The sequence below is a fragment of the Peromyscus californicus genome, unplaced genomic scaffold (assembly GCF_007827085.1).
Source record: "Peromyscus californicus insignis strain IS unplaced genomic scaffold, ASM782708v3 Scaffold_8__1_contigs__length_139910024, whole genome shotgun sequence".
In the NCBI taxonomy this organism is placed as follows: domain Eukaryota; kingdom Metazoa; phylum Chordata; class Mammalia; order Rodentia; family Cricetidae; genus Peromyscus; species Peromyscus californicus.
Window position 1 is genome coordinate 14,097,750 of NW_026294606.1, and position 25,080 is coordinate 14,122,829.

The 25,080-nt window shown below is 47.7% G+C and overlaps 1 protein-coding gene and 1 long non-coding RNA gene across 7 annotated transcripts; one reads left to right on the top strand and one right to left on the bottom strand.

Moving 5' to 3' along the window:
• Positions 1 to 438: 438 nt before the first annotated feature.
• On the bottom strand, positions 439 to 4,280 carry LOC128104049 (uncharacterized). The gene is made up of 3 exons (XR_008215849.1): positions 3,842 to 4,280; positions 2,922 to 3,355; positions 439 to 866 (listed from the first exon to the last, which is right to left on the bottom strand). It is a non-coding gene; the product is annotated as an uncharacterized LOC128104049 (long non-coding RNA).
• A 3,546-nt stretch (positions 4,281 to 7,826) lies between these two features.
• Positions 7,827 to 23,957, top strand: LOC128104165 (F-box/WD repeat-containing protein 12-like). Of its 6 annotated transcripts, none has more exons than XM_052728951.1 (11): positions 7,829 to 8,218; positions 11,246 to 11,283; positions 13,608 to 13,768; positions 14,163 to 14,281; positions 16,222 to 16,359; positions 17,828 to 17,986; positions 19,327 to 19,537; positions 19,948 to 20,123; positions 20,205 to 20,332; positions 21,148 to 21,225; positions 22,071 to 23,957. In XM_052728951.1, exons 1-11 carry the CDS (start codon positions 8,129 to 8,131, stop codon positions 22,141 to 22,143), a joined length of 1,371 nt encoding a protein of 456 aa, XP_052584911.1. In that variant the 5' UTR covers positions 7,829 to 8,128; the 3' UTR covers positions 22,144 to 23,957. The 6 variants fall into 6 exon arrangements, with proteins under 6 accessions (XP_052584915.1, XP_052584911.1, XP_052584912.1 ...); XM_052728949.1 differs by having other exon boundaries at positions 7,832 to 8,218; positions 16,150 to 16,359; positions 22,071 to 23,956; XM_052728955.1 differs by lacking the exon at positions 22,071 to 23,957 and having other exon boundaries at positions 7,827 to 8,218; positions 16,150 to 16,359; positions 19,948 to 20,116; positions 21,116 to 21,225.
• Positions 23,958 to 25,080: the final 1,123 nt, after the last annotated feature.

Here is a 25,080-nt window from a genome sequence, read left to right on the forward strand (position 1 = left end):
ACCAGGGCCTCGTGCATGCTCGGCATGTGTGAGCTCTGTCACCGAGCAGTAGCCTCACCCTTTTCTGTACCCTCATCCACTAGATTTCAGCCTGTGGACAAGACAGGGCCCTTGTTACTGCAGTGTGTCTAGGATCCCACTGTGCCTGACACATACCTACCCACATAGGTCCGTTGAACAAACTGGCCCCTCTTGTCTGCATCGTGGAATGTCTCTAGAAAGATTAATATGCTCTATGGCCAACCTGTCACATTCCTCCTGAGGATGTTGGAAGCAGAGAAGGACACTGTAGGATGGGTTAACTGTGACAACAAGTGTCACCTACTGTGAGTAGAGAGGGGACACCATGTCTCACAGAATGACTGGAAAAGACCCAAAGAAGACCTGAACACTCTACATTTGTACTTTAATGTCTTTATTCTAAGGTAAATTGCATTTTCACCCTGGGCTAATACATGAAAGCTTTTTTTATATAGGCAGATGCACTGTGAGCTTCATGTGCAAGGAGCCATTGACGTGATTTTTTTCCCTTTAGTTCACAAACTCCCAGGGGCCAGACAGAAGCTTAAGCCTGCCAGACACAGTGAACAAAAACAGTCCTGCAACAGTAGGACACTGGAGAAAAAGAGGACAGTTGGTGCCACCTGGTCACCTCTGCCCTCTGCAGGCATGGAAACCAACAGGAATAAGCATGCACCACCACTCTTCAGAAGTGCAGGTGGCCCATCGCTGAAGATGAGGGCTCCACCAGGAGCCTAAGGCCTTGGGCAGGGTATCACTCCTTGACATTAGCCAGTGCTGCTTCTTACACGGTGGGAACAAAGGCTTAAGAGGTTTCTGGGGCCATGCCCATATCCCTGCAACACCTGCTCAGAGACAAAAGGAGACCAGGTATGAAGGCTAGCAGGGGGGAAATGAGATGTTTTATATTCTTTTTCATTAAGTGCTTGTTGCCATGTCTTAGCTACATTTCGCATCTAGTTTCAGTGGATAACGAAGGCACAGATCCCCAGGAGTTTGGGATGTGATGTCTAACAGAAGTGGCTGCCTGTGCCTCAAACAGCTGTGAGCCTCGTGCTCCGGAGGTGGCAGCACCAGCCTTGGTGCCGCAACATTTGGTCCAACTCAGCCAACAGAACTCATGACAGAAAGGCTGGCCACGGGATGCTCTGGAGTTGACATCTCAACTCCCAGTCTGACAGCCACAAAGTGAGGCGTGCACCTTCTGGGGCAGGTTCCTGTATCAATGAACCTTTAAGGAGTCCCTTCCACTATTTTCAGTTTCAGTATTCCAATGCAAGCCAACATGCCCACAAGCATTTCTGTCCATCATTTAAATATTTCAAGCATGAGCTCCAGTGCCTTAAATGGACTATGCTCAGGAATGCCATGTTCTCCTTCACTGAGCATCCTCAGAATGTAGGGTGTACACACCTTCACTGAACATGCTCAGAAATGGTTCGCCCACTATGAAGCTGTCTGAGTAAAATTCCCATGCTTTCTTTGGAGGAAGCCACTGCCTTCCAAATGATGCCCATGCTCTCCTCTCCTCAGACAGATCATGCATCTCTTTTTATGCCTTGTCTGTTTACTTTGGCTTTGCACTCATCGACATTAGAGCTCTTGGTGTTCAACTACAGTGTCTTCTAAACCATCAAAGTAGCCAGACACAGCAGGTATCAGCAATTCTGTTCTGCGCATTTGATGTGGGGGCTAACCTGGCTGTGGACCCTTCAGGACATAGAAAACCCTTCAGGTTGAATAATGAAGAGGATCCACATGGACAAGGAAAGAAAAACACTCTAGCAAATGGATAAATGAACACAGTGCTTAGTATTATCCAAGACCAAGGTCTGTTTCCTCTGCAGAGAACAGCAAGTTCATTTCAGCTTTTTTCCAGGGACTGAAGAGAGGCAGGTATAAAACCTGTCTCCTTCCATTCTGATACCCTAGGCAATATTAGCAAGGGCTTCTCAGGGGCCACTATGTGCAGTGATGAACTTGGCCTGGGTAGCTCTGCTGCTGTCCTGGGCATCAGGCTCTGGGAGCAGATGGTCAGAATTATGGCGAGGGCCAAAAGGCCTCCCTAGAAAGCCTGTGCTTTCCCCAGGAGCAAACTGCTCACCGCTCCTTGGTTGGTCCAGAGTGTGTTTCTGTGAGAGACAGACATTTGTGGGCTACATGAGGAGGATATATGTCAGAGGTCTAGTGATGGTCCGCCCTCCCACTCTCAGGGTAAGGATGTGCAGGTGGCCATGGGAGAGTGTGCTAGGTTTGTGGGCTGGCTGCTTTCCTCTCTTTTCTTAGGTAGGAGTTCAAAGTCACCAACCCAGTGTCCCAGGCAGTGCAGACGTCACTGTGGTACAACAAAAGTTCCCAAGCCTAATGGGAAGTATCTCTGTGCATACCAGAGACTAGCCCTCTCTCAGAGACTACCATCCATGCTGAAGCTCTAGGCCATCTGGCCTGTTCCTTGTAGGGCAATAGCACCCAACTTTCTCTTTTCTCAGGTTCTGGTTTCATTGAAGGGAACAGGGTCAAAGACCTGACTCAAGCCCACTCTGACCCCCTGAGCAAGCTGCTCAGCGTCTCTGCCTCTGTTTCCCCTGTGCAACTTACCTGGCAGTTATAATTTTACAGTGTGATGTATATGTCCCAAGAGAGCATGGCTTCCATTCCATACTGATGGAAGAGCATATGGCCACTCATTGTAATATTGTCTGGTTCCCCACAAACGTCTGGGGACAGAGGGTCAGAGTGTGGACATGCTGCCTGGCTCAACAGGTCCTCTTTCACTCTGCAGCAAGGCTGGCCATTATACTTTCCCCTGGGGGTTGTGAGAGGCTGGCCTCAACTACCTCCTGTTTCCCTTCTTTACACTTGGGCCAGTATTAGGTCAAGACCAGGCTTCACAAACTCACCTTCTACCACAGGCCGGCACTTAGTGGACTCAATGTCATCTTCAGCAGTGAGAGTCCCATAGAGTAGACCCCTGCATTTAGCATGGGTGGCCTGCTAACTCAAGGAGCCACTCTCTACCTGAGGGTGCCCAGTCCACACTGCAGACACCTCGTTCCTCAGGGCTCCACACAGCACCACTGGCCACAGTCCCAGTCCCACGTTTGTCAGTTTCCCTGTAGGCCTGATCCCAAAGATGGCATTGGACACAAAGTAAACCAGCGACTGCTGGCCTCGTGAGGGCTGCTGTGTCCAAGGCCTGGCAGGGCCTACTTATCTTTTCAAAGCAGCATCTCAGTGGTCCAGTCAGAGTGAGAGTCCAGGAATCCCTTGGGTTGGTAGGAAAAATCAGAAGAGCTTGTGGAAGCATGGGGCAGGAGGAGACTACCACAGGGGCCTGGACAAAGGAAGCCGAGAAGACAAAGACACAGATGGTAGCAGCTATCCGAGGCTGGCCCAGACAGAGAAAGAGGCATGGTCTCCACCTGGTCACGGGGCTTCCCTTCTCCTTTCCATCCACATCCTGCCTCTCCCTCTTCTGCCCATGACAGGAGCAGATTTCCAAGGCTGCCTCCTCTGAGTGCACCCTGACGCCAGGCACTGCTCTCCTCATGGCGGCCTATGCCCCGCCCCTTCCAACTCTCCTCTTCGGGGGGCTTTTGCCCTGCTCTTGCTTGTCCATGGCCTCTGCACCACCCAACACACTCATCCCTTTCCCTCTCCTCAGAAACTAGAATTTCCTCAGGACAGACTGTCCAACCTCCCCAACCAATTCATCCTCTCTCTTTCCTCTCCCCCCTCCCCCACTACTTCCCTTTCCCTCTCCTCTCCCCATCCCTTCCTCTACCCCTCCTCTTCTTATGCCCTCCCTGTTTGGACTTACATGATGTTTGTATTTCTGTCAGATGCTGGTCAGTGAGAAGGCTGTTGAGCCTGAAGGGATCAAGCTGGTGAAAACCTGAGCCTTGTAATGTCTCAGTTCTGTTTCCAGAGGTGACTGTTGGGCTCTGTGGGTGCCCAGTCCCAGAGGCACTTCAGGACCCAGGGGTGGGTGATGCTTCATCAGGTGGACACCATATGAACCATCTCTCGATGGCTCCAGCACATCGTACTGGGGCCACTGTGAGCTGAAACAGCCGGAACTGTCCGTTCAGGCCCAGCAGCTGGAGGAGTGATACAGGGGATTGTCCATAATTCCTGTTGGTATCTAATGGGTGTGTAGGCAGACAGCTTCCTGGAGTTCTGTCCTGGATCCTTCCTGTGCTCTCAATCCACACCAGGTCGATCATAGACCCACAGTTCAAGAACCATAGGACTGGACATGTTCCCTTGGAAGAAAATACATGGAAAGGACTCTGTTGGTGACTTTGACACAGACAGGATTTAACACAGGGCTGTTCTGCTGTGCCACAGTGCTCCACCTGACTCCTCCCTTTGCCAAACCCTCCTTCCTCCCTCCCTTCCACTCCTAGTCACACCCTCTGCTGTCCACCTCTGGCTCAACTTTCCCAGATTCTACATCAGAAACAACAGAGGGAGGCACCTTCTAAGGTGAAAGACATCATCATTCATATCCTATGATGGGTACAATCTGCAAAGAGCACATAAAAAGCAAATATAAAATCACATGAAGAGGTATCATGGTGGCCCCGCCTACTTGGCTTCCTGTGGACTCCACTGTCCTCGCCTTTCATTGTAGCCTCTTATCTTGCGGATGTAGTTCTTCTCTTTGGGTCGGGAGGCAACCGTATGATGTTCTAAGCACATGAACCTGTCTCCTCAAACCCTCCCCAACTGTGGCAGCTGAACTCAGAGGCTGTGGCACAACCTGGGGCTGGTCCCTGGTGAGACTTGGTACAGGATGCTTCTTGGAAAGACAAATCAATGTCACTTTCATCAGCCCCTGTGGTTCTTCATATCCTAGGGTGATGCCACGGGAGGATGGATCATCCAGTAGGTTGTCGTGCCAGTATTAATCTCCCCCAGACTGTTGTTTGTGATGTTGGTACCATGGTATTATCCTGCAGGCCTGGATCACAAAGTTCTCTTCTCCAGGCAGCTTCTTCAGTGTTACCCCCTTCCTTTCTCATCCTCCTCCTACAATGAGCTCTTTCCAGATGAGAGGAAAGTCAGAAAAGAAGGTTCGAGTCCCCTTTTCCCCAGGGAAAGAGGTGGAGAGGGCCTGCAGGGGTCACTTCCAAACAGGGCTGCACTGACTTCAATGCTGGTGACAAGTGTCTCAATAGCTCAGACAATGTTGCAATATACTGTATGTTGCTTCGCCTCACTAAACTTGCTGTTCCTTGCCGATGTCACAGTTTCCTGGAGGTTGTATCCCATGGTGCACAAGGCTTCCACAATGCTAGTGATTGGGATTCTAGGAGCTGTTTCTATGGAGGCTAGTGGTAAACCTTCTTCACAATAATATAGCCACAGATGCCCCTTGAGCTGGCCTATAGTCATCCTGTACTTGAGCAAGTATGCAAGGAGATGTTGCACACTTTTAGATAGGTTTGGTGGAATCTGGGAGTGTATGGCTGCGATCAGCCCATGCAGATCTGAAGGGGTTGATGCTTTATGTGGTATGCAACCAATGACCATATTATAAATCATTATGCCAAGCACCACATGTCAATGGGAAGTCCCTGGTAGCCTTCACCCTCCAGTCAGTGTCTTGTGGGCTAAAAAGGAAAGGTGGTCATGGGCCTCCTTTAGCTTTTGCTAAAGTCAGTGGCGACTTCTGTAACCAACCCAAAGTCACTGTTTGGCATTTCCTGTCCCACCCACTAGGATATTCTCCAGTTTTATTTCTGGGTGGGCAATGTGTCTTTCATGAACATAATTAATGCTGGCACCATCTGGTGGAAAATGAAGCATGCCTCCTCCTCCTCCTACGTATAGCCAATGCCTCTGTGACACTCTCAGGATCCTCCCTGACGCAAATTCCATGATCAAATAAGGCTTTGCTGGTGTGTCAATTAAGAAGAGTTTGATGATAGTTGGATGTTATGGAGATTCCATGAGGTCCACCTCAGTGGTGATGCTGGAGGCCTTGTTGATGCCCCTGTGCAAGATCTTCACAGCTACCTGCATGTCTGTGTGGATGCAGCAGACATGCTTTCTGCAAACGTGCCATAGGCAAAGATCATTGAGATCTTGTCATTATCTTGGAGGGTTTCCTTATCAGAGGGGCTGGCCTTGAGCTCCTCCTTCACTGCCAACATGCTAACTTGTGGAGAATGACATCACTGTCCAATGCTAGATCAAACAAACAAACAAATAAAGCAGATCCAGGAGAGGAGTTCATGGCTATAAATTTCTATATCATAAAAACCAAAGTTATCTTGAACAACCAAATGATGCATTTCAAGGTTATGGAAAAGTAAGAACAAACCAAACCCCAGAGCATAGTCAACAAAAAAGAACAGAGGTCAGAGCTAGAATTAATAAAGATGATCAAAGTTCATTACATGCATGTATGGAAATGTCACAATAAAATTCCTTTTCTTGTACAGTTAATATATACTTATGCAAGTTTTAGGATAAAAAAGAAAGCAAAGTAAAAAGATGACAAGCCTAAATAGTTTAGTGGTGGTTCGAATGAGTATGATGCCCATAGGCTCATACTTCAGCATTTAATCTCTAGTTGGTAGAACTATTTGGGAAGGACTAAGTAAGAGATGTCTCACTCAGGCTCTGAGGTTTCAAAATCCAGTCTTTCTCTCTACTTTGTGGTTGTGTTTCAAGATGTGAGCTCTCAGCTACTACTCCAGTGCCATGCCTGCCTGCCTGCTGCCATGCTCCCTGCCATGACAGTCATGGACTCTGACCCTCTGAAACTGTAAGCTCTTCTATAAGCTGCATATGTCATGGTGTTTTGTTACAGCAACAGAAAAGTAACTAAGACAGTTTAAAATAAAAGTGCAATAATTAATAAAGAAAAGTGAATATATAAGCATAATTCAAGCCCAAAGGCAAAACCAATAAGTAGATAAAAATTTAAAAAACCAAAACTGGCCAGGCAAGGTGGTGCATGTCTTTTATCCCAGCACTCTAGAAGCAGGACAAATGGATTGCTGGGAGTTCCAGGCCAGCCTGGTCTACATATCGAGTTTCAGGCTAGCCAGGAACTAGAGTCTCAAAAACAACAAGACAAATCAAAAAGACCATGTCAAAATCAATTAACTGGCAAACTTACTAAGTTGAGGTCCAACTGATCAGGAAAGGCCAAGTTTACCAGAACCAACATCCAAGTCCAACTTCTCTCCAACCAGACAACAGCTTCTCTGAGGTATAAGCACAAAACTCAGCTGGAGCCAGAGCCTCGCCTGAGCAGGCATCTATAAGTACTCATGATGGCTCCTTGTGAGGTCACAGAAGGATAGACTAAACATGGCAAGGGATAACCCACACGCCTTTCTTCTTTCTGTCCCCAGGTACCAGTCATTTTCTTGTGGCTGTTCACACCCTGACAAAAAATGACACAGAAAAGGAAGAGTTTACTTGGCTCAGGCTTTCAGAGGGCAGGGACAGTATGGTGGTGGGCTCAGCTGGTTACATTGTATCGGTAGTCTCCCAGGCCTCCCAGAAACCCAGTATTCCCAGCTAGGCCCCACATTCAAAGATTTTTGAGACAGGGTTTCTTGGCTGTCCTTGAACCAGCTCTGTAGACCAGGCTGGCTTTGAACTTACAGAGATCAGTCAGGTTCTGCCTCCCAAGTGCTGGGATTAAAGGCATGTGCCAATACCACCCGGCTTGTGCGGGTTTTAACAGCTGCGTTAAATTGCGGTGAATAGTAGAGGAAGCAACTGATTACAATAGAAGATGCATGCTTCCTACTCTTTGTCCTACCAAACAGCCTGTTACTGGAAAAGACTAAATGTCTATGTGCTGGCATGGTTGGTAATAGATACAATGCAGAATTACACACACGGGGGAGACTGAAGCCAGGACCCAGCAAGGACAAAAGCTGATTGTAGTGGGGAAGGCAGAGAAAACAAGGTCAAGATCAGAGGTATCAGAATGTCAAGTGTTCCCTGGTCCAGAGCAGGCTCCGGGGAAAGGCGAGCCTGGAGAGGAAGTAACCGGCACAGATTCCGCATGTGGGCGGGCTTATCCAACGGCGGCCGGCGGAAGCGAGCCAGCGGGGTCTAGGGCGCGGCGAGCAGGATGGCGCCACAGCTTGGCCCCCACGAGCTGGTGCATGTCTTCTCCTTCCTGGAGGCCCGCGACCTGCTGCGCGCGGGGCAGGTGAACAAGGTGAGGTCCGGATGGAGTCACCCCATCACCGCGCTCCGCGGGCCCGGGGCTGCCGGGGCATCCCCTCCAGGGATTGGCTTTGCCATGGGCTCCCGTGTCCTGTGGCCTCGGGTGGTGGCGTTGCCTTAGCACTTACCATGTGCCTTCTTGGCCGCGCCCTGCCCTGCTTGTCATCTGGCCGTGTGTTGCTTCTCATGGACTGAGTACAAAGCGACTAAATCACTATTAGTGTAAGGTACTTGTTTTTCCCTGCCAGATTCATTACTGAACTGTGGCAGAAAAGATGCTAAAATCTTTCTTCAGTGTCTATCCCAAGTGCCCAGTGCATGTCTTGAATTTTAGTCTCTTCATTAAGTAAATCAGTGTTGAGAAGGTTAGACACATCCTTGCTTGAACAAAGCTCTTAGACTTGCAGTTTCAAACCTGTTCAGTTTTAAAACTTTTACCCACAGAAAGATAACCAATACTATTCATTCCAATCTTGTCAATTTTGCCCAAACCTTCAAACTGCAAGTGTGCCCCACTCCTCAGACTTCATCAAAGGACCCAGAGATGACATCTGGCAGTGTCAGACCTCAAATGTGTAGATAGGCATCACCTAATTTTGATTTTGATTTTATAGTTCTGGGGAATGCACCTAGGGCCCTGAGCTAGCCGTGCACTTGTCTAACAGCTGAGGAACCTCCCTGTCTGCCACTGTTGGCTTTTAAAGCTGCTGTAGTTTGACGGTATCCCCAGCCACTTCCTCTCTTTGCTACACTGTAATACTGCTTAGGGCCTGCATCTTTTCCCTCTCTTATCTGTTGCCAAAACTCTGTGAGCCTGAGAACTTACCTCACATGCCACAGTTTGTAAATGTGTTGTCTTCTACACTTTGTCCTTGCCACACCCTGGAGAGAAAGCAGAGGCCATGACAGTCCACCTTCAGCAGCTGTTAACATCTTGGCTTATCAATTGTGTTGGCTAAAGTTTAAATTACTGTGCGTAGGAGATCTATAGACAAAAATGCCTCTAGCCTGTAAGCCCCACTTGCCCAAGGACAGATAACTTCCTAGAATGATGGGGGCTGTTGTTCACACAAGATAACAAGCCACATGTCTTCATTTCAGTAAACAAGGCTGGTTGCCCCAATTGTACATGATGTACTTGATCACATGTAAGTCAGAGGTACATAGGCAGGAAGTACATCAGGATGTATGCTTGCCCCTATTTAGATAAAGGCAGGAAGTGTGTAGCCTTGTGGGTTTTGCCTTTTTAATCCCCTGCCTAATGTAATCTGGTGCCATTCTCTGGGAATTCCAGGTATGGCCTGGCCAGTGTCCATCATTCTGGCCAGTATTTGATAAAGCTTGCTTCAGATTTGACTCAAAAATTGTGGTAGTGATCTTATTCTTGCCCGGTGGGATTAACAGTCATATAATGAATAAGTAAATGATCTCTTCCTCTGAACATGGGTTAGTTAATTGAACACATTACACACGAGGCTACTTTCACCTTTTTATTTTTTTTTAAAGGCATTTTTAAAAAGTCTTGTCTCCCATTTTTAGCCCACGCCTCATCTAACTTGCAGTCTCAGGTGCCACCGAAAACGATGCAGGCAGGGTGTACTGTAGACGCCAAGGCCTGCTGAGGACCTGGCAGTCTGTGAAATACCTGGGTAGCTTTGGTTTCCTATATGGAGCTGATGTGGCCCAGGGAAAAGGTGCCCAACTGCCAGTACAAGGTACAAGGTCTCTGGTGGGGAAGGAAGAACAGGGATCCTCACCTCTCCCAGGCACTTCTCAGCCCAGAGAGCACCTCATAGTTCCAAGTCTCTGAGGATAATTTTAAGTATATCTAGTAAATACTGAGTTTCACTCCCATGTTTACACATCAAGAAACTGAATATCACACAGTGACTTCTCTAAGGTGATGATGGAGTCATTGCAGGGCTTGAGTTGAGTCTCCAGCTGTTTTACATAGTAGGCTGGCACAGTTAGAGACAGAGTTTGAAAGAGAAGTTCCTTCTTCCCTTTGGTATTGTCAATTTTTCTTGGTTACGATCTACCCATAAGTAAAGTGAGGTCAGTAATCTCTATGACTCTAACAGAAGGATCCTTAAAGATGGCTAGTATTTATTCTATAGAGCATACCACACATTACATCTTCTATTTGAGAACTGAGAACCCAGTTGGCTTTGAATGGAAAGATGCTTAGATCTTTGCTTGGTTTGATTTTGCAAAATTACAACATCATTACTGGATAAAAAGACTTCTTTTTCTTTAATTTTTTTTTTTTTTTTGAGTTAGAGTCTTGTAGTTCAGGCTGACCTTGAACTAGCTATGCAGGGGAGGATGACCTTAAACCTCCCAGGTTGCTATGATTACAGTCATTCAACAGCACACTCAGGCATCCTAGGCATTCTGCAAATAGCTCTGCAGAGAGAAGTAAGAGCGGGGCTTGTGTAGTACCTGCCCTGGAAGACTGTTGCCATTGGACCATCTCGGCAACTCTTGAGATAGCCTCATCGCTGCACCCCACAGAAGCTGTCTGAAATCATTACCAGTCTTCACAGCAAGCAGAAAGGGCTTAATTATACACAGCTGGACCTCGCTACTCCCCTATTCAAAATATTCAGTATTTTTGCACAGAGACTTTTGGGAGTGGTAGAAGACACCCAGCCAGCTCCTTTTCCTGGTTCTTCTCCAACCAAAACCTTGTGCTCTAACTGAGGCAAATTACTAAACTATCCTTTTCATATTTATGAATCATGTGCATATCCAGTGTTTCCCTACATTGCTTTAGAACAACTATCCACTCTTTGATTAGTCATTGTGTCTCTGAGCCTCTGGGCCCTGACTCATCAATCCCATTGAGTCTCTTCTTTTTCATCATTTGGTGGTTTTTAATTATCTGTTGTTTTTAATGCACCAGGTTGAGCTGTGTTGAAAACAGAAACAGGGCTGGTTTTGTTTTTTGTGGTTTGGCAAGCTAGGTGCTTAATAGCATTGACTGACCAGATGCTGTCTTTTCCTGCCCTTATTCTAGGTCTGGAATGAGGTTTCAATGACCAAGGAACTGTGGAGGTGAGTGAAGGAAGAGCCAAGTGTGGCCCTGTAAAGGAGAGACATTCACTGGAAATGGTTTCCAAGTGCTATAATCACTTCTGTCTCTATTGAGGACAGAGAAAGGATTATATCCCTAGTCCTTTTACGTGAGGAGACCCCACTAAGACCATGATTGGCAGGACTGCCAGACTCAACCAGCTGGACTCATTCCCTGCAGTTTCTGTCAGTAGAATCAAATTACTTTAAATAAATAAATGATCCATTTTATAGCCAGGATGGCCCTTTGCTTACTTTGTAGCCTAGGCTAGCCTTGAGCTTGTAATCTTCCTGCCTAGCTCTCCTGAGTGCTGGATTTGCAAGCATGTGCCACCGTGCCCAATTCAGATTATTTTAAGGGTACAACAGCAGAAGAATGTAAGAGTGTATAAAACAGAAGTATTTACAACATTGAATTTGCTAAGTCCCTCTAATTTATTCCTCCTTTAGAACCTGTTATCTTTTATTTTATACTAAGATAAAACTAACAGCAGCAGGAGGGGAGAGGGGGAGGAGACTGGCCACTGAATGTAAGGCCCACACCTTGATGGGCAGGTAGGAGTTACATTTTTCACCCTAATGAGAACAACTGTTCAAATGTGAAGCTTCCTCAGAATTGGGAGGGAGGCTTTGCTTTTATTTAGGATAACTGTGACACCCTGGGATTCTTGGTTATGTCAGGGCTTGTAGTCAGAAGATTTCCGGTGTCCTGGCCTGCTGGCAGTCGGGACAAATCTCTCCCACTTGCATCTCCCAAGTAAACACACAGAGGCTTATATTAATTATAACTGTATGGCCATGGCTCAAGCTTTTCGCTAGCTAGCTCTTATATCTTAAATTGGCACACAACTATTCATCTATGTATCGCCACATGTTCCACGGCTTTACCTGCGTCCCATCATTACATGTTGCTCCTTGGGTGGCTCGATGGTGTCTCTCTCTGCCTTCTTCCTGTCTCTCTCTTTGTATTTCCCGCCTGCTTCTAAGCTGCCTTGCCATAGGCCAAATGGCTTTATTTGTCAACCAATCATAGCAACACATATTCGCAGCATACAGAAAGACATTCCCTCATCAAGGGCTATCTTAGCATATTCCATTTTCAGCATTATAGAACACTGTTCTGTTGCTTTTCATTAGCATTATAACTAATATTGACTAGAAAAATAATCTCAGTCAGTTTTGAAGTGGACTTTCATTAGAATCCATCCTTTTATCTACTCTTTGAAGAACTGAGTTTTTAGTAATTGTAGGTAATTTGGGGAAAGGGAGAATTTGCGAAGTCTGTGACTCAAAGAAATTGTCTGAATGATGAACTGTCTGGTGCAGCTGTTGATGTATCAAAATCCAAGTTATAAATTTAAGGCGGCCACTTAAAAAGTAACTAAAAATATGGTGGAAGAAATGACAAAGGAATTGAAACAGTGTATTTGACCACACTTAACAGAAAACATGACAGAAATGCAATAGTGTGGGGAGAAAGGCATAGGACAAGAAAGTATTAAAATGACAAAAATATGATTGCCCGACCTAACGAAAGGACAAAGATCAACAGAGCTGTCAGAGAAAAGTAGAGCCCAGCTCAATGCTGTGCACATGAGGTTCACTTAGTTTTCTTTGTTTTTGTTCCAAGATTTGGAGATCAAATCCAGTACCCATGGGCATGCTTGGCAGGCACTCTACAACTGACAACTACATCTCTGAGACACACTCTGGGTTAACAGACAGGGATAGGTTGACAGTAAGAAGAAGGTACACATGCAGACAGCATGAAAAAGCTCAGTGGCTAGTGACGTCAGCCAGAGCAGACTGAGATCAGACATGTAAGGAAGTATGTTATAGAATGACATAGGGGAGTCCTGGGAGAAGGTGTGGCCCTGGGTGTGCCCCCGGGTGTGCCCCCGGGTGTGCCCCTGGCAACAAGCACAAAACACAGGAAGGACAGACAGAACTGAAAGGGCAAATGGACAGTTGACACAAACAGTTGGAGACTTAAGAAGTGGGCTCCTGGATCCCAGTTGTTTACCCTCTGTGTCCTCACGTGTAGGATGGTGGTGAGTGCCTTCCCCAGAGGGCTGCCACAAAGGGCAGCTTGTCACATAAAAAGTGTAGCATGATTGACATGTCACCACTCACTTACCATTAGCCCTGACCCCATTCGACAGAGGAGAAAATTGAGGGCTAGATAGGGACCGTGAGTTATCCAGGGTTTCGAAGCCAGAAAGAGGTAAGGCCAGAATTCAAAGCTCCATCTCCTGGCTTCAGAAACCAGCCTGCTGTACCAGCCAATGCTCGCATCTGTGTTTCAGGCAGCTGTGTCTGAGACGCTGGGCCTCCTGCAAAGCCTTCCCCATGGTCGTGGGCACACAGACATGGAGGCAGTACTATTTCTGCCGGTCGGAGCTGGAGTTCCGTGTGGAATCTGGGCGGCCGCAGGACTTCGTCTGCAAATCTATTTCTGGGCACACAGGTATGAGCTGGAGAGTGTTGTAGCTGTGTCCACTCCCACTGCCCACCCTCTTGCTGGTCAAATCTCAGGGATCTTGGCATCTCAGCCAATGGCTTGGCAAGTGCCCCTGGATGAATGCGGGTCTTCCCGGGTGCTCTGTCATCTGTGCTGTGGCCTGGGAGGAAGGAATGAGTTGTTACCATCTTTTCAGAGTAGACTGAAATAGGACAAGCCAGGCCTCCAGTTATAACTGGGTTCTGCTCTCGGGAATGTTCACCCACCAGCTGCATGGGCATGAGCTACTCCCCATCCCTTTTGTGTACCCTAAGCAAGCACTCATTGTGTTCCTGATCCTGGAGAAGAGGGACAGTTGTGTGTCAGATTGGAGTCTGTCTATGTGTGTGCTCTCTTCCAGGAAAGATAGATCAGCTGGCCTACGTCACACCCCACGAGTACCGCTTTGACGAAAGGGCAAAGTCCGTGGTTTGCACCGTGTCTTCAGACTGTACCGTGCGTGCCTGGGACCTGCACGAGGTGAGCTGCTCCCTGGGGGGGGGGGGGGGGAAGCATCCCTACTGTGCCCTTGGTTTGATTATCTTAGTGCAGAGTAGGAGCCCCATTTTGCAGATGAGAAATCTGAGCTCTGCCATCAGCTGTCCCCAGTAGGACACACTGATAACCTTTGAAACTTGAGCGTGACCTATCTCACGTGGCACGTGCTTGGCTTCCTCTTGGAACCAGACTTTGCCTGTGATGGTGGGGGTTGTGCCTGGGATGACAGCTGTTTTGCCATTCCTCACATTTACTGCCAGCCACTTAGTCAGGAGGCTCCATGCTGCAGCTCATGCTGCCCAACCAGGCGGTTTTGCAAGATGACAGCTTTTGGTCATCCCCTTGTGTGCACACCAGCTGGACAGCTTGCCTAGAATTGGAAACTTTATTAGTGCTTATGCAGATGTAAAAACTGAAGGCTTTTATTTTTTTTGAGACAGGATCTCACTCTATATAGCCCAGGCTTACAGGCTGCTCCTTCTGCCTCATACACACACACACACACACACACACACACACACACACACACACACACACTAATGGATAAGTAAATAATTTAAAAAGAAGTTGAGGTTGGGCTTTCCATAGTTTGGGCTTTCCAAAAGAAAACAGAGTGCCTTGCTGTATGGGCCAGCAGTGTTTTCTTTAAACAACTAGACCGTAAATATTTTACCCTTCTTAGACCAGAATGTCTGTCATAACTAACTACTTAACTCTGCTGCTGAGACACAAAAGGAGCCATAGACAGTGTGTAAACAAGTAAGAGTAGCATACTCCAGTAATACATTATTTCATTAAATATTCTTCTCTTAAACCAAATACAAAAGTACTCAATGGCCCGTGTGGCTGCAGGTGGCCATGGTGTACCAGACCTTGAATTAGCACTCCATTGTTTCCAGTATGGGACACCTCAGACTGCCAGCAGCCCTTCCAGCCAACTGGCCAGGCTTCCCAACCTTAATACTGTTCATGAGCAGATCTTCAGCTGTAGTTTCTTCCTTAAAGATCAGCTGTTAACAGTGTCGCATTGAAACTTGCTTCCCAGGAGCACAGTATTTGTGGGTGCTTTTTGGAGACGATTGAGGGTGTGTGACCCACAGCTGGCTTTTTTGTGTGTTTTTGTGCCTTGAAAGCTGGGACTTGAGCTCAGTGGACAGCACTTGCCCGGCATATATGAGGCTGGGGTTCAATTCCTAGTATTAGAGCGGGGGTTAAAGTCATTTTCCTTTAAATAAACAACAACAACAACAAAAACCTAGTTGATTCAAATTAGCAGTCCCTATCCCTGTCTCTGATCCTTCAAATCAAGTGTTAACAATTTGGCCTTTTTCTTTGGCTTTTTGATACCAGGTTGAATTTTGCCCTGTAGCTCTTGCTGGTCTCGAACTTAGGGCAATCCCCATGCCCCTTCCTCCCTGTCACTGGGATTGCAGGCCCGAGATACCATGCCTGGTTTATTTTGCTTGCTTTCATCATTCACATCCTTCCACCTCCAGATACAGGAGTCCTTACGCATTTTTCGAAGGTCTGCTCTGTGTCTGTGAGGTCATGGAGGTCAGAAGAGGGTGTCAGATCCCCAAAAGCAGCCCAGGACCCCAGCTCAGCAAATGGCATCAGCTCAGTCAACCTAATCTAGAAACTCGCTCTCACACACCACCGAGGTTTGTTTCCTAGGTGATCCTAGGCCATTCACCGGTACATCACACCCTTTTCACCTGTGCTCCATGTGCGCTCTGGAGCTTGGTAGAGTAGGCCCTGGTGAACCTATGCTGACTGATGAAAATCATATGTATCTATGAAAGAGACGGTGCCCCTGTGTCGGTCAGTTATGTGAATTTTGTTGTTGCCAGGGCACAGAGGTCTGGTCCAGCCCTGTGCAGCCTGCTCCTCTGATGAGTTTGGTGGCCTATCCTCTGCTGCAGCTGGTGGTCACAGTGGACACACAGGGCCTGATCATCGGGTGGAAAGCGGAGACTGGGTCTCTGTGGGCCTCATTCTGCCTTCCAACCTTCTGTTCTTCCATGGAGGCCTGCGGCCACTCAGAGGGCCCCTTCCTGATGGTGAGTGACCTTGCTCTCAGGAGCCCTACAGGGCCTAACCACCTCTTGGTCTAAGCCACTATGGTGGGAGGAGTCTGGATCCCTCTTCAGAGCAGATCCTGCCTCTCTGGTTCCACCTTGTTCACCATGTGGAATACAGGCCCTCTGTCCTTCAGACTTGTGTGTGGCATCAGCCTCTCTCTGTAGCCTCCCCTGTGGTGATGGAACCTGCTGTGTGGAGTTCTTGTGGTTTGCAGCACGTGGCCTTACTTTCCTGTGTGCTGAGGTCTTTCTTCTACCTGTGCTTTTTCTTCATTCCTTCATCCTTTCCAGATGTTTATGTTCTTCATTCCTTCATCCTTTCCAGATGTTTATGAGGAACTTGGCTCCTGCTCGTCAAGGGTGGGGCTGCCTTTCACTGTGTACTTTAGTGCCTACACTGAGCTTCCTCACACTCCTAGTTCTCAGCTTGGCAGTGTCTGCCTTTCCTGTTGCCTCTACAGTGCTTTCGAGGGCTCTCACCCTGGGGTTGCAGCGGGCTAAATCCCTTGGGTTTCCTCTCTGCTCCCAGGACCCCAGGGCAGCACCATTTTAAATAGGCTTCCTCAAACCACAGTTCCTGGATAATGCCCGCTACATCACACCGTGACTTGATGGGAGTCTTTGCCAGTATTGACTTATCCACTGGGGAAATCACGAAGTCACCCAAACCTGCGGCTGGGTCTGAGGGTTGTGGACTTGTCTTGAGATGAGGACTGGCTTACTTTTTGATGAAGCTTTGGCCACACACACACACACACACACACACACACACACACACCCATGGTTGGAGCTGTTTGTCCTTCTGGTGTCAGCTCTTCTTCTTCCTCCATATTCTCAGCTTATGTCAGTACCTTTGTGAGTTTGGAATTGTGTCTTCCTGACTCTCATCCTTCACCAGGGCACATGCAGGTGGCCCAGTCTGGACAGGTAGGTACCTTACCCAGAAGGCTTAAAATATTTATTTTTCTACATGTGAGGGTGGGAATGTGCTCAGAACTAGTTTCCAGAGTTTGCTGGTCATTTTAATTTTGTGAAACATTTTAAATATGCTTACCCTTTGACCTAATAATTCTAATTCTAGGCATCCCCCAGATGTATGCCCGCATGTGTGTATGGGGGTCTAGGCAGGAGCACTCCGCGCAGCAGTGGTTGTAGTGACATTTGCACCCCTGGTAGATCTTCCCAAATTAGTGAACATTTTCTTTTGACTTTTAAAATTGCCATCAGTGTGAGAGGAAACATTTTAAATGTAAAAACACATAGGCAAGCTGCCTCTGTCCTTGCCTGGAAGAGCAGTGGAGGGTCACATGCCAAGCTCATGCAGGAGACACGGCTCTGCTCTGAAGACATTGCTGTGGCCTGTGCCCACCCTTCAGTGGGGGGAGGGGCGCAGCTCCTTCAGAAGATGGGGGTACCTCCCCCCATTGTTAGTTGCTCTCTGTTCCAGGTAGCCTGTGCTGAAGGGACCCTCTACACTCTGACAGTACCTCAGCTGCAAGTGGTCTCCAAAGTGGCCACATTTTCTCATACCTCTGTGAGCCTCACGTGCTCACCTGACCAACAGTGGGTGTTTGTGTTTGCACAAGGATCAGACTTAGGTCCAAAGGTCAGTGCCTGGGGAACCCTGTCCCTGGTAAACCTACTGCAGTGGGAGGTTGTTGTGGAATATTATTTTAAGATGTGTTACATTTGTTTATGCTGTAGAACATTTGTTTTATGATGCAAAGATGTGTTGCATTCTTTTATGTTGAATGTGTTTAACTCTGTGAAACTGTGTTACTTTACCGGTCTAAAACACCTGGTTGGTTTAATAAAGAGCTGAATGGCCAATAGCAAGGCAGGAGAAAGGATTGGCAGAGCTAGCAGGCAGAGAGAATAAATAGGAGGAGACATCTGGGAAGAAAGGAAATTGAGGAGTGAGAAAGGAAGGGGTCAGTCACCCAGCCACACAGCCAGACATGGAATAAGAAGGAAAGAAAATATATACAGAAATAGAGAAAGGCAAAAGCCTAGAGGCAAAAGGTAAATGGGATAGTTTAAGTTAAGAAAAGCTGGCAAGAAACAAGCCAAGCTAAGGCCGGGCATTCATAAGTAAGAATAAGCCTCATGTGATTTATTTTGAGAGCTGGCTGGTGGGCCCCCAAAAGAGTAAAAACAACAACAACAACAAGTGGTGGGTAGAGAGCCTGGATCCTGAGACTGCAAGACATAGGTTCTCAGGCCGTCACTACAGGGATAAGCCCTGCAAACAGGAGTATACCTCTCTCTTACTGGAAGCTCAGCCCTCTCAGTCTCTGCTCTTTCCTATCTGCTGTGCTATGATCTGGAAGGGCCAGTTCTCTGCTGGGGAGGGCAAAGTCAGTTCTGAACAAGTTTGGACATCTCCACCAGTATGCTCCTAAAGAGCTGTCTGGTGTTGCTGAGGATGGTGTGAAGACAATGGTGAGCAGTGAGGCCCAGTACAGGAGAAGAGAGCATACGACGTGTGTGTGTGTGGAGGGGAGTGGGAGGGGCGGTTTGCTCTGCCTCCTGCACTGTGGCCAGGAGGAATGCCCTGCAAGTCAGAGAGTCCTGACCATGACCTGGGTCATAGGCACAGAGATGCCCAGTCATTTGTCAGAGATGCAACCCTTGCTGAATGCCAGGACCTAAACGGGAAGTCAGACCACAGAAATAAGAGCTAGCGGGGCACCGCAAGAGATCTGGTAGCCAGGGAAGCAAGTCATTAGAGAATCGCAGTTGGGTATAGAGGACATGGGATGCCTAGAAAGGGGCCATAATAATGACTGGACCACCCTGTGAGGCCCAATATAGAGGATGTGGGTCTGTGGGCAGCCAGCTGTCGAAGACAGTCCTGCCAGAGGCTGGAGTCAGCTTGGGGCCGGAGGGCTTTGGGAGCTCTTGGGTCCCTCACCACTCTGTGATCATACAGGGGTGTTTCCCCAGGTGTTCTATACTCAGTCCTTGCTCTACCCATCCGAAGACGGGCTTCCTGTCTCCACCAGCCTCCCTGTCAGGCTGAGTTCCAGAGCCTGCTGGGCTCCTGAGGAGGCAGCCAGGCTGATGGTGATGCACAGAGATGTCAGAGGCATGCATCTGGTCATCACTACCTTCGATTTAAAGGCCAGCAAGTCCAGGGACAGAGTGAGCATCCTGGGTAAGGTCCCTGTGCTGGCCACAGCCTGCAGTTTGGTGCTTCAGGACAGGCTTCTCACAGTTCCTCTAGGACATTTTCCCTTCCCTGTCAGGGAAATAGAAGCAGAGTGTCCTAGAAGTTTTACTGTGTGATTTCACATACTGAGTGGTGGAGTGCTTATGACATGTTGGTCCCAGTGTGGTCCTGGGCTTCAGATGTAAATCCCATGTCCATGGTCCCCTCCTGTGTGGGTGGCAGCATCCCAGCATTTTGCTGCTGCTGAACTAGGATTTGAGGTCTGAATAGCTCACTCAGGAGCAGGAGCAGAGCTCTCCTAACTGCAAAGCCATGCACTTTTCCCTGCATTACATCATTGGGTGGGGCACATATCCATGCCTGAAAAGCAACCAGTGTATTTTTATTCTCCCAAGAACAACAGCTGGCTAGCTTCCCCCTGCCGGACACTATGACTCCTCACCTCATGCAGGGCCACGGCTCCCAAGTGATCCTGCTGGCCTCCAGGTCAGAGCTGGTGCTATTCACCATCCACGGCCTGCAGCTGATGGCCTTCCAGGACCACCAGAGGCCCATCACGTCAATGTGGGTGGTGAGTGGAGCATCTCCTGCCCGAGGCATGCTTTCCACTCTTGAGAATCCACAGCCCTACCTCATTTGACTTCATTTCAAGGATCCAACCTGTGTCATCACCTCTTCCTTGGACCTGTCCCTGCGTGTCTATGTGTGGAATAAGAAGAAGACATGTCCTGTCCTCAAGAGCTGCTGTCAGTTGCTTGGGGGATCTCACAGATGGGCCAGGTAACTGGCTGTTCCCCTGCCCTGTGTCTGGAAAGTGGTAAACCAATTGGTTTTCTTTCTTCTGGACCAAGTCTTGTCATGGTGCCCAGGCTGGCCTTGAACTTCCAGCATCAAGTGGTCCTCCCACCTCATTATCTTGAATAGCTGAAAACAGATGTGCATATCACATCTGCTCAAAGGAACGATTCTAAAGGAAATGTTGGAGAGAGTATGAGAAAGTCCAGCCTCGTTAGCTGGGTCTCGGGATGAGCCACTGTGAACATCCTGTTTCTTTTTCTGGTAGCAAACAAAAAGCCTGAAACCAGATTTTCAGTTCTCACTGTGCACTGTACATTGTCTCCTATATTGTATGAAACCGTTGGTATTACCCAACTGCCTATTACTTTATAAATGAAATCGCTGAAAGATTTAGAGGTTTTGTGCATAGTCCACAGAGAACATGTGTCCAAACCAGGGTTAGACCTTGAAAAGGCCTTGTGAAAAAAAGTCGGTCCTGGGAGCTCTTATGGGCACACTGCCTTTGACCACCAATGGGTTCATTGTAAATTCTGGTGTAGGCCATTTCCCCTCATGTTTCTCACCACGCTAGAATCATTGTGATGCAGGCAGCACCACCAGGAGGGACCTGACACAGTCTTCCCACTAAAGGATGTGATAGCATTTCCCTTCCATGCCCAGAGGAAACGGGTGGCAGTGGGCTGGATAGGGATGGATGTAAAGATGAGGCTGGGTTCCATCCTCAGGTAAAAGCTTTTCTACTTAAACATTTGCCTTTATCCCAAGGTTAACGCCTGGCATGTCCTTCTTCTCTGCAGTGGATTTACCCACGTGAAAAGTGACAGCATGAGCATCGCTGGGGTTGAAGCCAGAAGCAATGGAACAAGTATTCTGAGGTCATATTGCTACAAAGTCCAGCTTAGCTAGACTCTTGCTTTGTGTGTGTGCATGCAAACACCTTACCAAAGATGTTGTCAACTTGGGGAAACGAACTGGTAGGATGACTACTGCCTGATCACAGTGAGCCAGTGGAGTATATTCTATTGTCTTGTTTGTCTTGCTCAGAAAAACAAAGGAGGATAAGTAGCCATCTTCAACCAGTCTTCCAGATGCTAAGCAACGTGCCTGAGGCTTCTCAGATTGCTGGTCACAGACGGCGTAGACTGTGACAGAGCTAGAGAACCTGCTTACCTACAGTGTCAGGATTGCAACAGAGTTGTTCTTGTTATCCAGAATGCCATTAAAATATTTTTATCTGCCTGTGCTGTGTTACGGACTATAGACACACATTCATACATAGACTTTGCTGTCATTGAATGAATTCTGTGAGACCATCTCAAAAACTCAAGGGTACCAACAAGGCAGAATGAAGATGAGAGCTTTAGAGTTGGTCAGCATGGGGGCCCTGGCTGGGTTAGTTAGTGAATTACAAGTAGTATGTGCTGACAGCCACCTACCAAAATCAAAAATGGAACTTGGTGGAAGTCAATAGAGCATCTCACTTTCAAAGAGAAGGCTGGAAAACTATGATGGAGCAAAGTAGAAAGGCAGCAGGAGACAGCCAGGCCTGCTCAGTTCTGGCTCTCTGTTCCCTCAGGCTCTGTCCTCTGCTACCACTGAACAGGTACCAGCCGCCTCCATGGAAATCACTTCCCAGCTGCTCCTGAGGGAGATTCAGAGTGTTGTGTGTGTGCACATATGTATGTCCATGCTTTTGTAATATGCTGTCTTTGGGTCACAGGTCCACACGTAGAAAGGAAGAGCCTGATTCCTTCAGCTGCAGGAAGTACCTCCAACTAAGACTCACACAATGAGGATTTTTCTATCTTGAATTTTTTCTTATGTTTGAAGAGTAAAGACAGGAATTTCAGACTGCTTTGCCTAATATCGGAATGCACCCTGTTTATTACATTAAACCTTTAGCAACAATGTCTAGACACCAGAGATGACCATGGTCCATGTAGGACATAGATGATGATAATGCCATAAGAGTGCCTGCTTTTCCATGCTGAGCCGGCCCTGCCTTTTGATGGCCCTAAGATAGCTGGCCCTGACCCTTGAGAGCTGCCTCCCTTCCCCTGCACTTGGGAGAGATGGCCCCATCCCTCACCATGGGCAGGGGAGAGCTGACCCTGTTGGCATGGGCATGGGGAGCTGGCTCTCCCCTTGCCTGAGGGGGCAGCCCCAGTGGCCTGGACTGACCAGCTCAACTACCACCCAGGCCCACAGCTGACTAACATCTACCCTATCTAGGACCTGCTGGAGCCCGTGAAGGGACTGGTCCTGTGGAATAATAACCACGGGATCTCCATGACTCGGGGTGACTGCAGGAGATCCATGAGGAGTTTTGGTGAGGATCCAATGATGATGGTGTACCAGAAACCAGAGGCCTTGAATCAGACCAGGACTCATTGCAATGAACATTTGCAAGTAAAGCTGATTGGACAAAGGGATACACTGTGGGACACACTGCAGCTCCCGACGCCACCAGGACAAATGAAGAGACGGGGGAAAGATGGAGGAACAGAGAGATTTTGTTGTTGTTGCTGCTACTGTTTTATTTTTGTTTGTTGTGTTTCTCTTTGTTCTGGTTTGGTTTGATTTTTTAATTTTTGTTTGGTGGACCGCTGCAGGGGGAGGGGAGGATATGGAGGAACTGGAAGTGAGTGGTATTGGGGTACAAGATGTGAAATTCCCAAAGATTCAATTAAAAAATGATGTTAAAGAAAAGTGCCTGTCCTGGAAGCCGTCAGTGGAAGAGTCCTCACCGAGCTCCACTATGGACTACATGATGTTCTAAGGCTCATGGCCTGATGAGGAGGATAAGCAGGACTGAGCCATCCCTAGATGGCAGTGGGGAACGGGATGGAGACCAGAGAGAAACAGAAACCAGCAGATACAAATACCACAGCCCAGCAAGAAAGATAACTGTCATGTCCCGAAGAAGATGGGTAAGTTCAGGTCAGCCAAGATGCTGGCATTTCTGCTGGAGACCTCTCAGGCATGCTCCACTTACAGGTCCTCTTAAGGGCATCATCCTCGGGACACAGAAGTCCTGTTAAGTTCCCTCCTTGGGGAAGTGTCAGCTCTGACATTGGGATGATGCAAGGGTGGGCCTGGTGGCTCTAGGAGTCCTGCTCTGGAGTAGTGAGCCAGCATGGTAAGGGAAGTCTTCGTGGAGACAGGAAGCTCAGGTTCCAAGGTTAAGAGTTAAATCTTGCTGAAGGTATGTGAACACTTGTCTTGGGTGTGGTGCTCCCCAGGAGGAGGAGCCCTGGAAAATATATGGCACTCTCAAGTCCTCCAGGTCCAAGTTCTGATGCTTTCCTTCCATGGCCAGCAGTGGGCACAGGTGCATCTGATGGGGCAATAGGCCCCCAGACAGACAAGCATGGACAGCCGTGTGAGCCTTCCTTCTGCAAACCAAGTTAGACACAAACCAAGGAGCCAAGCCTGGTAGGGCAGGCTCATGACCTCTGCCACTTTGAAAGTTCAGCCTATTCTACTGAGTGAGTTGAAGGTCAGCCCGAGCAACACTCAGACTGTCTCAAAATACAAAGTAAAATGAGGGCTGGAGACGGATGTCACTGGGTACTGCACTTGACTAATGTGTGAGGCCCTGGTTTCAGGCCCTGGTACTATATAAATAAAGAACTATATAAGCCTAAGTATTACCTGGAGGTGATAATATATACAGCATTTTTCAAAAATATATATGTTATAAAAATGTTGAACTCTTCTGTGTTTTAGAAACCTAAGCGAATTATTAGAATTACTAAGTCAAACTCAGCAGCACTGGCAGAAGCAACCCACATATGGAAGTCGGTCTCCTAGTCACAGAACAGTCGAGGCTGCAGAAGAAAAGCAAAGGCTTTCTGTAAGAACAGAGTCATCATTTCAGGTTCCCAGGTAGAATACTGAGCTAAGACTAGTCAAGGCACTCTTATAGAAACAAGAGTTAGAGAATGGAATAGACCTGCCCTGTGAGTTATAAAGGAAAAGTAAACTTGGATAATTAACTAAAGATTCATATCATTGCCTATAGCAGAATAAAAGGGGTCTTAAACACTGTAGGTGAGGTTTCAAGTGGTATGTGGGGGAACAAAGCTGAAGAGATGCTTTCCCAGTGAGTGAAGTCAGACCGCCCTGCCCCACCCGCCACTACCCCATCCCCATCCCCCCCCCCCCCCCCCCCCCCCCCCCCCCCGCACAGGCTACTATGCTATGCACATTATCATTCCTCAAATGGAAAAAGCCAAAAGGAAATTACAGACAAATTACAACAGGGGCCTCAAAGCGGGGCTACAGATAAACCATGACAGAATTCCTAGTTTGTGCCCCCCCCATTCTTTTTATCTTATAAAGAAAGCGTACTTTAATTTACTGGGTTTCATGTTTTGTTTAAGAATGCATGCTTTTAGAACTATTATGGAATGAACAAAAAACTTGTGAGGACAGGAATTTCTGAGTGCTCACATGAACAACAAACTGGAAAACAGAGCCAAATTAAATTCCTGATTTTCAATAAAAAGTGACATAGAGTAAAGTAGTATGGAGCATAGTGTGACATCACCCCACGCAGAGCTCCTGTTTCTCCACCACATATGCTGCAAGCTAGAAATGTTCCCCCTTTAAATCTCCAGAGACCAGTCAACACAAACAACTGGTTAAACAAAGAAGAACTTGAGTTCCCAAGTGTCTGGGCTCTGTCTTTATTTTGTTAGATGCCATGCAGAGCATTAAAGTTCTCC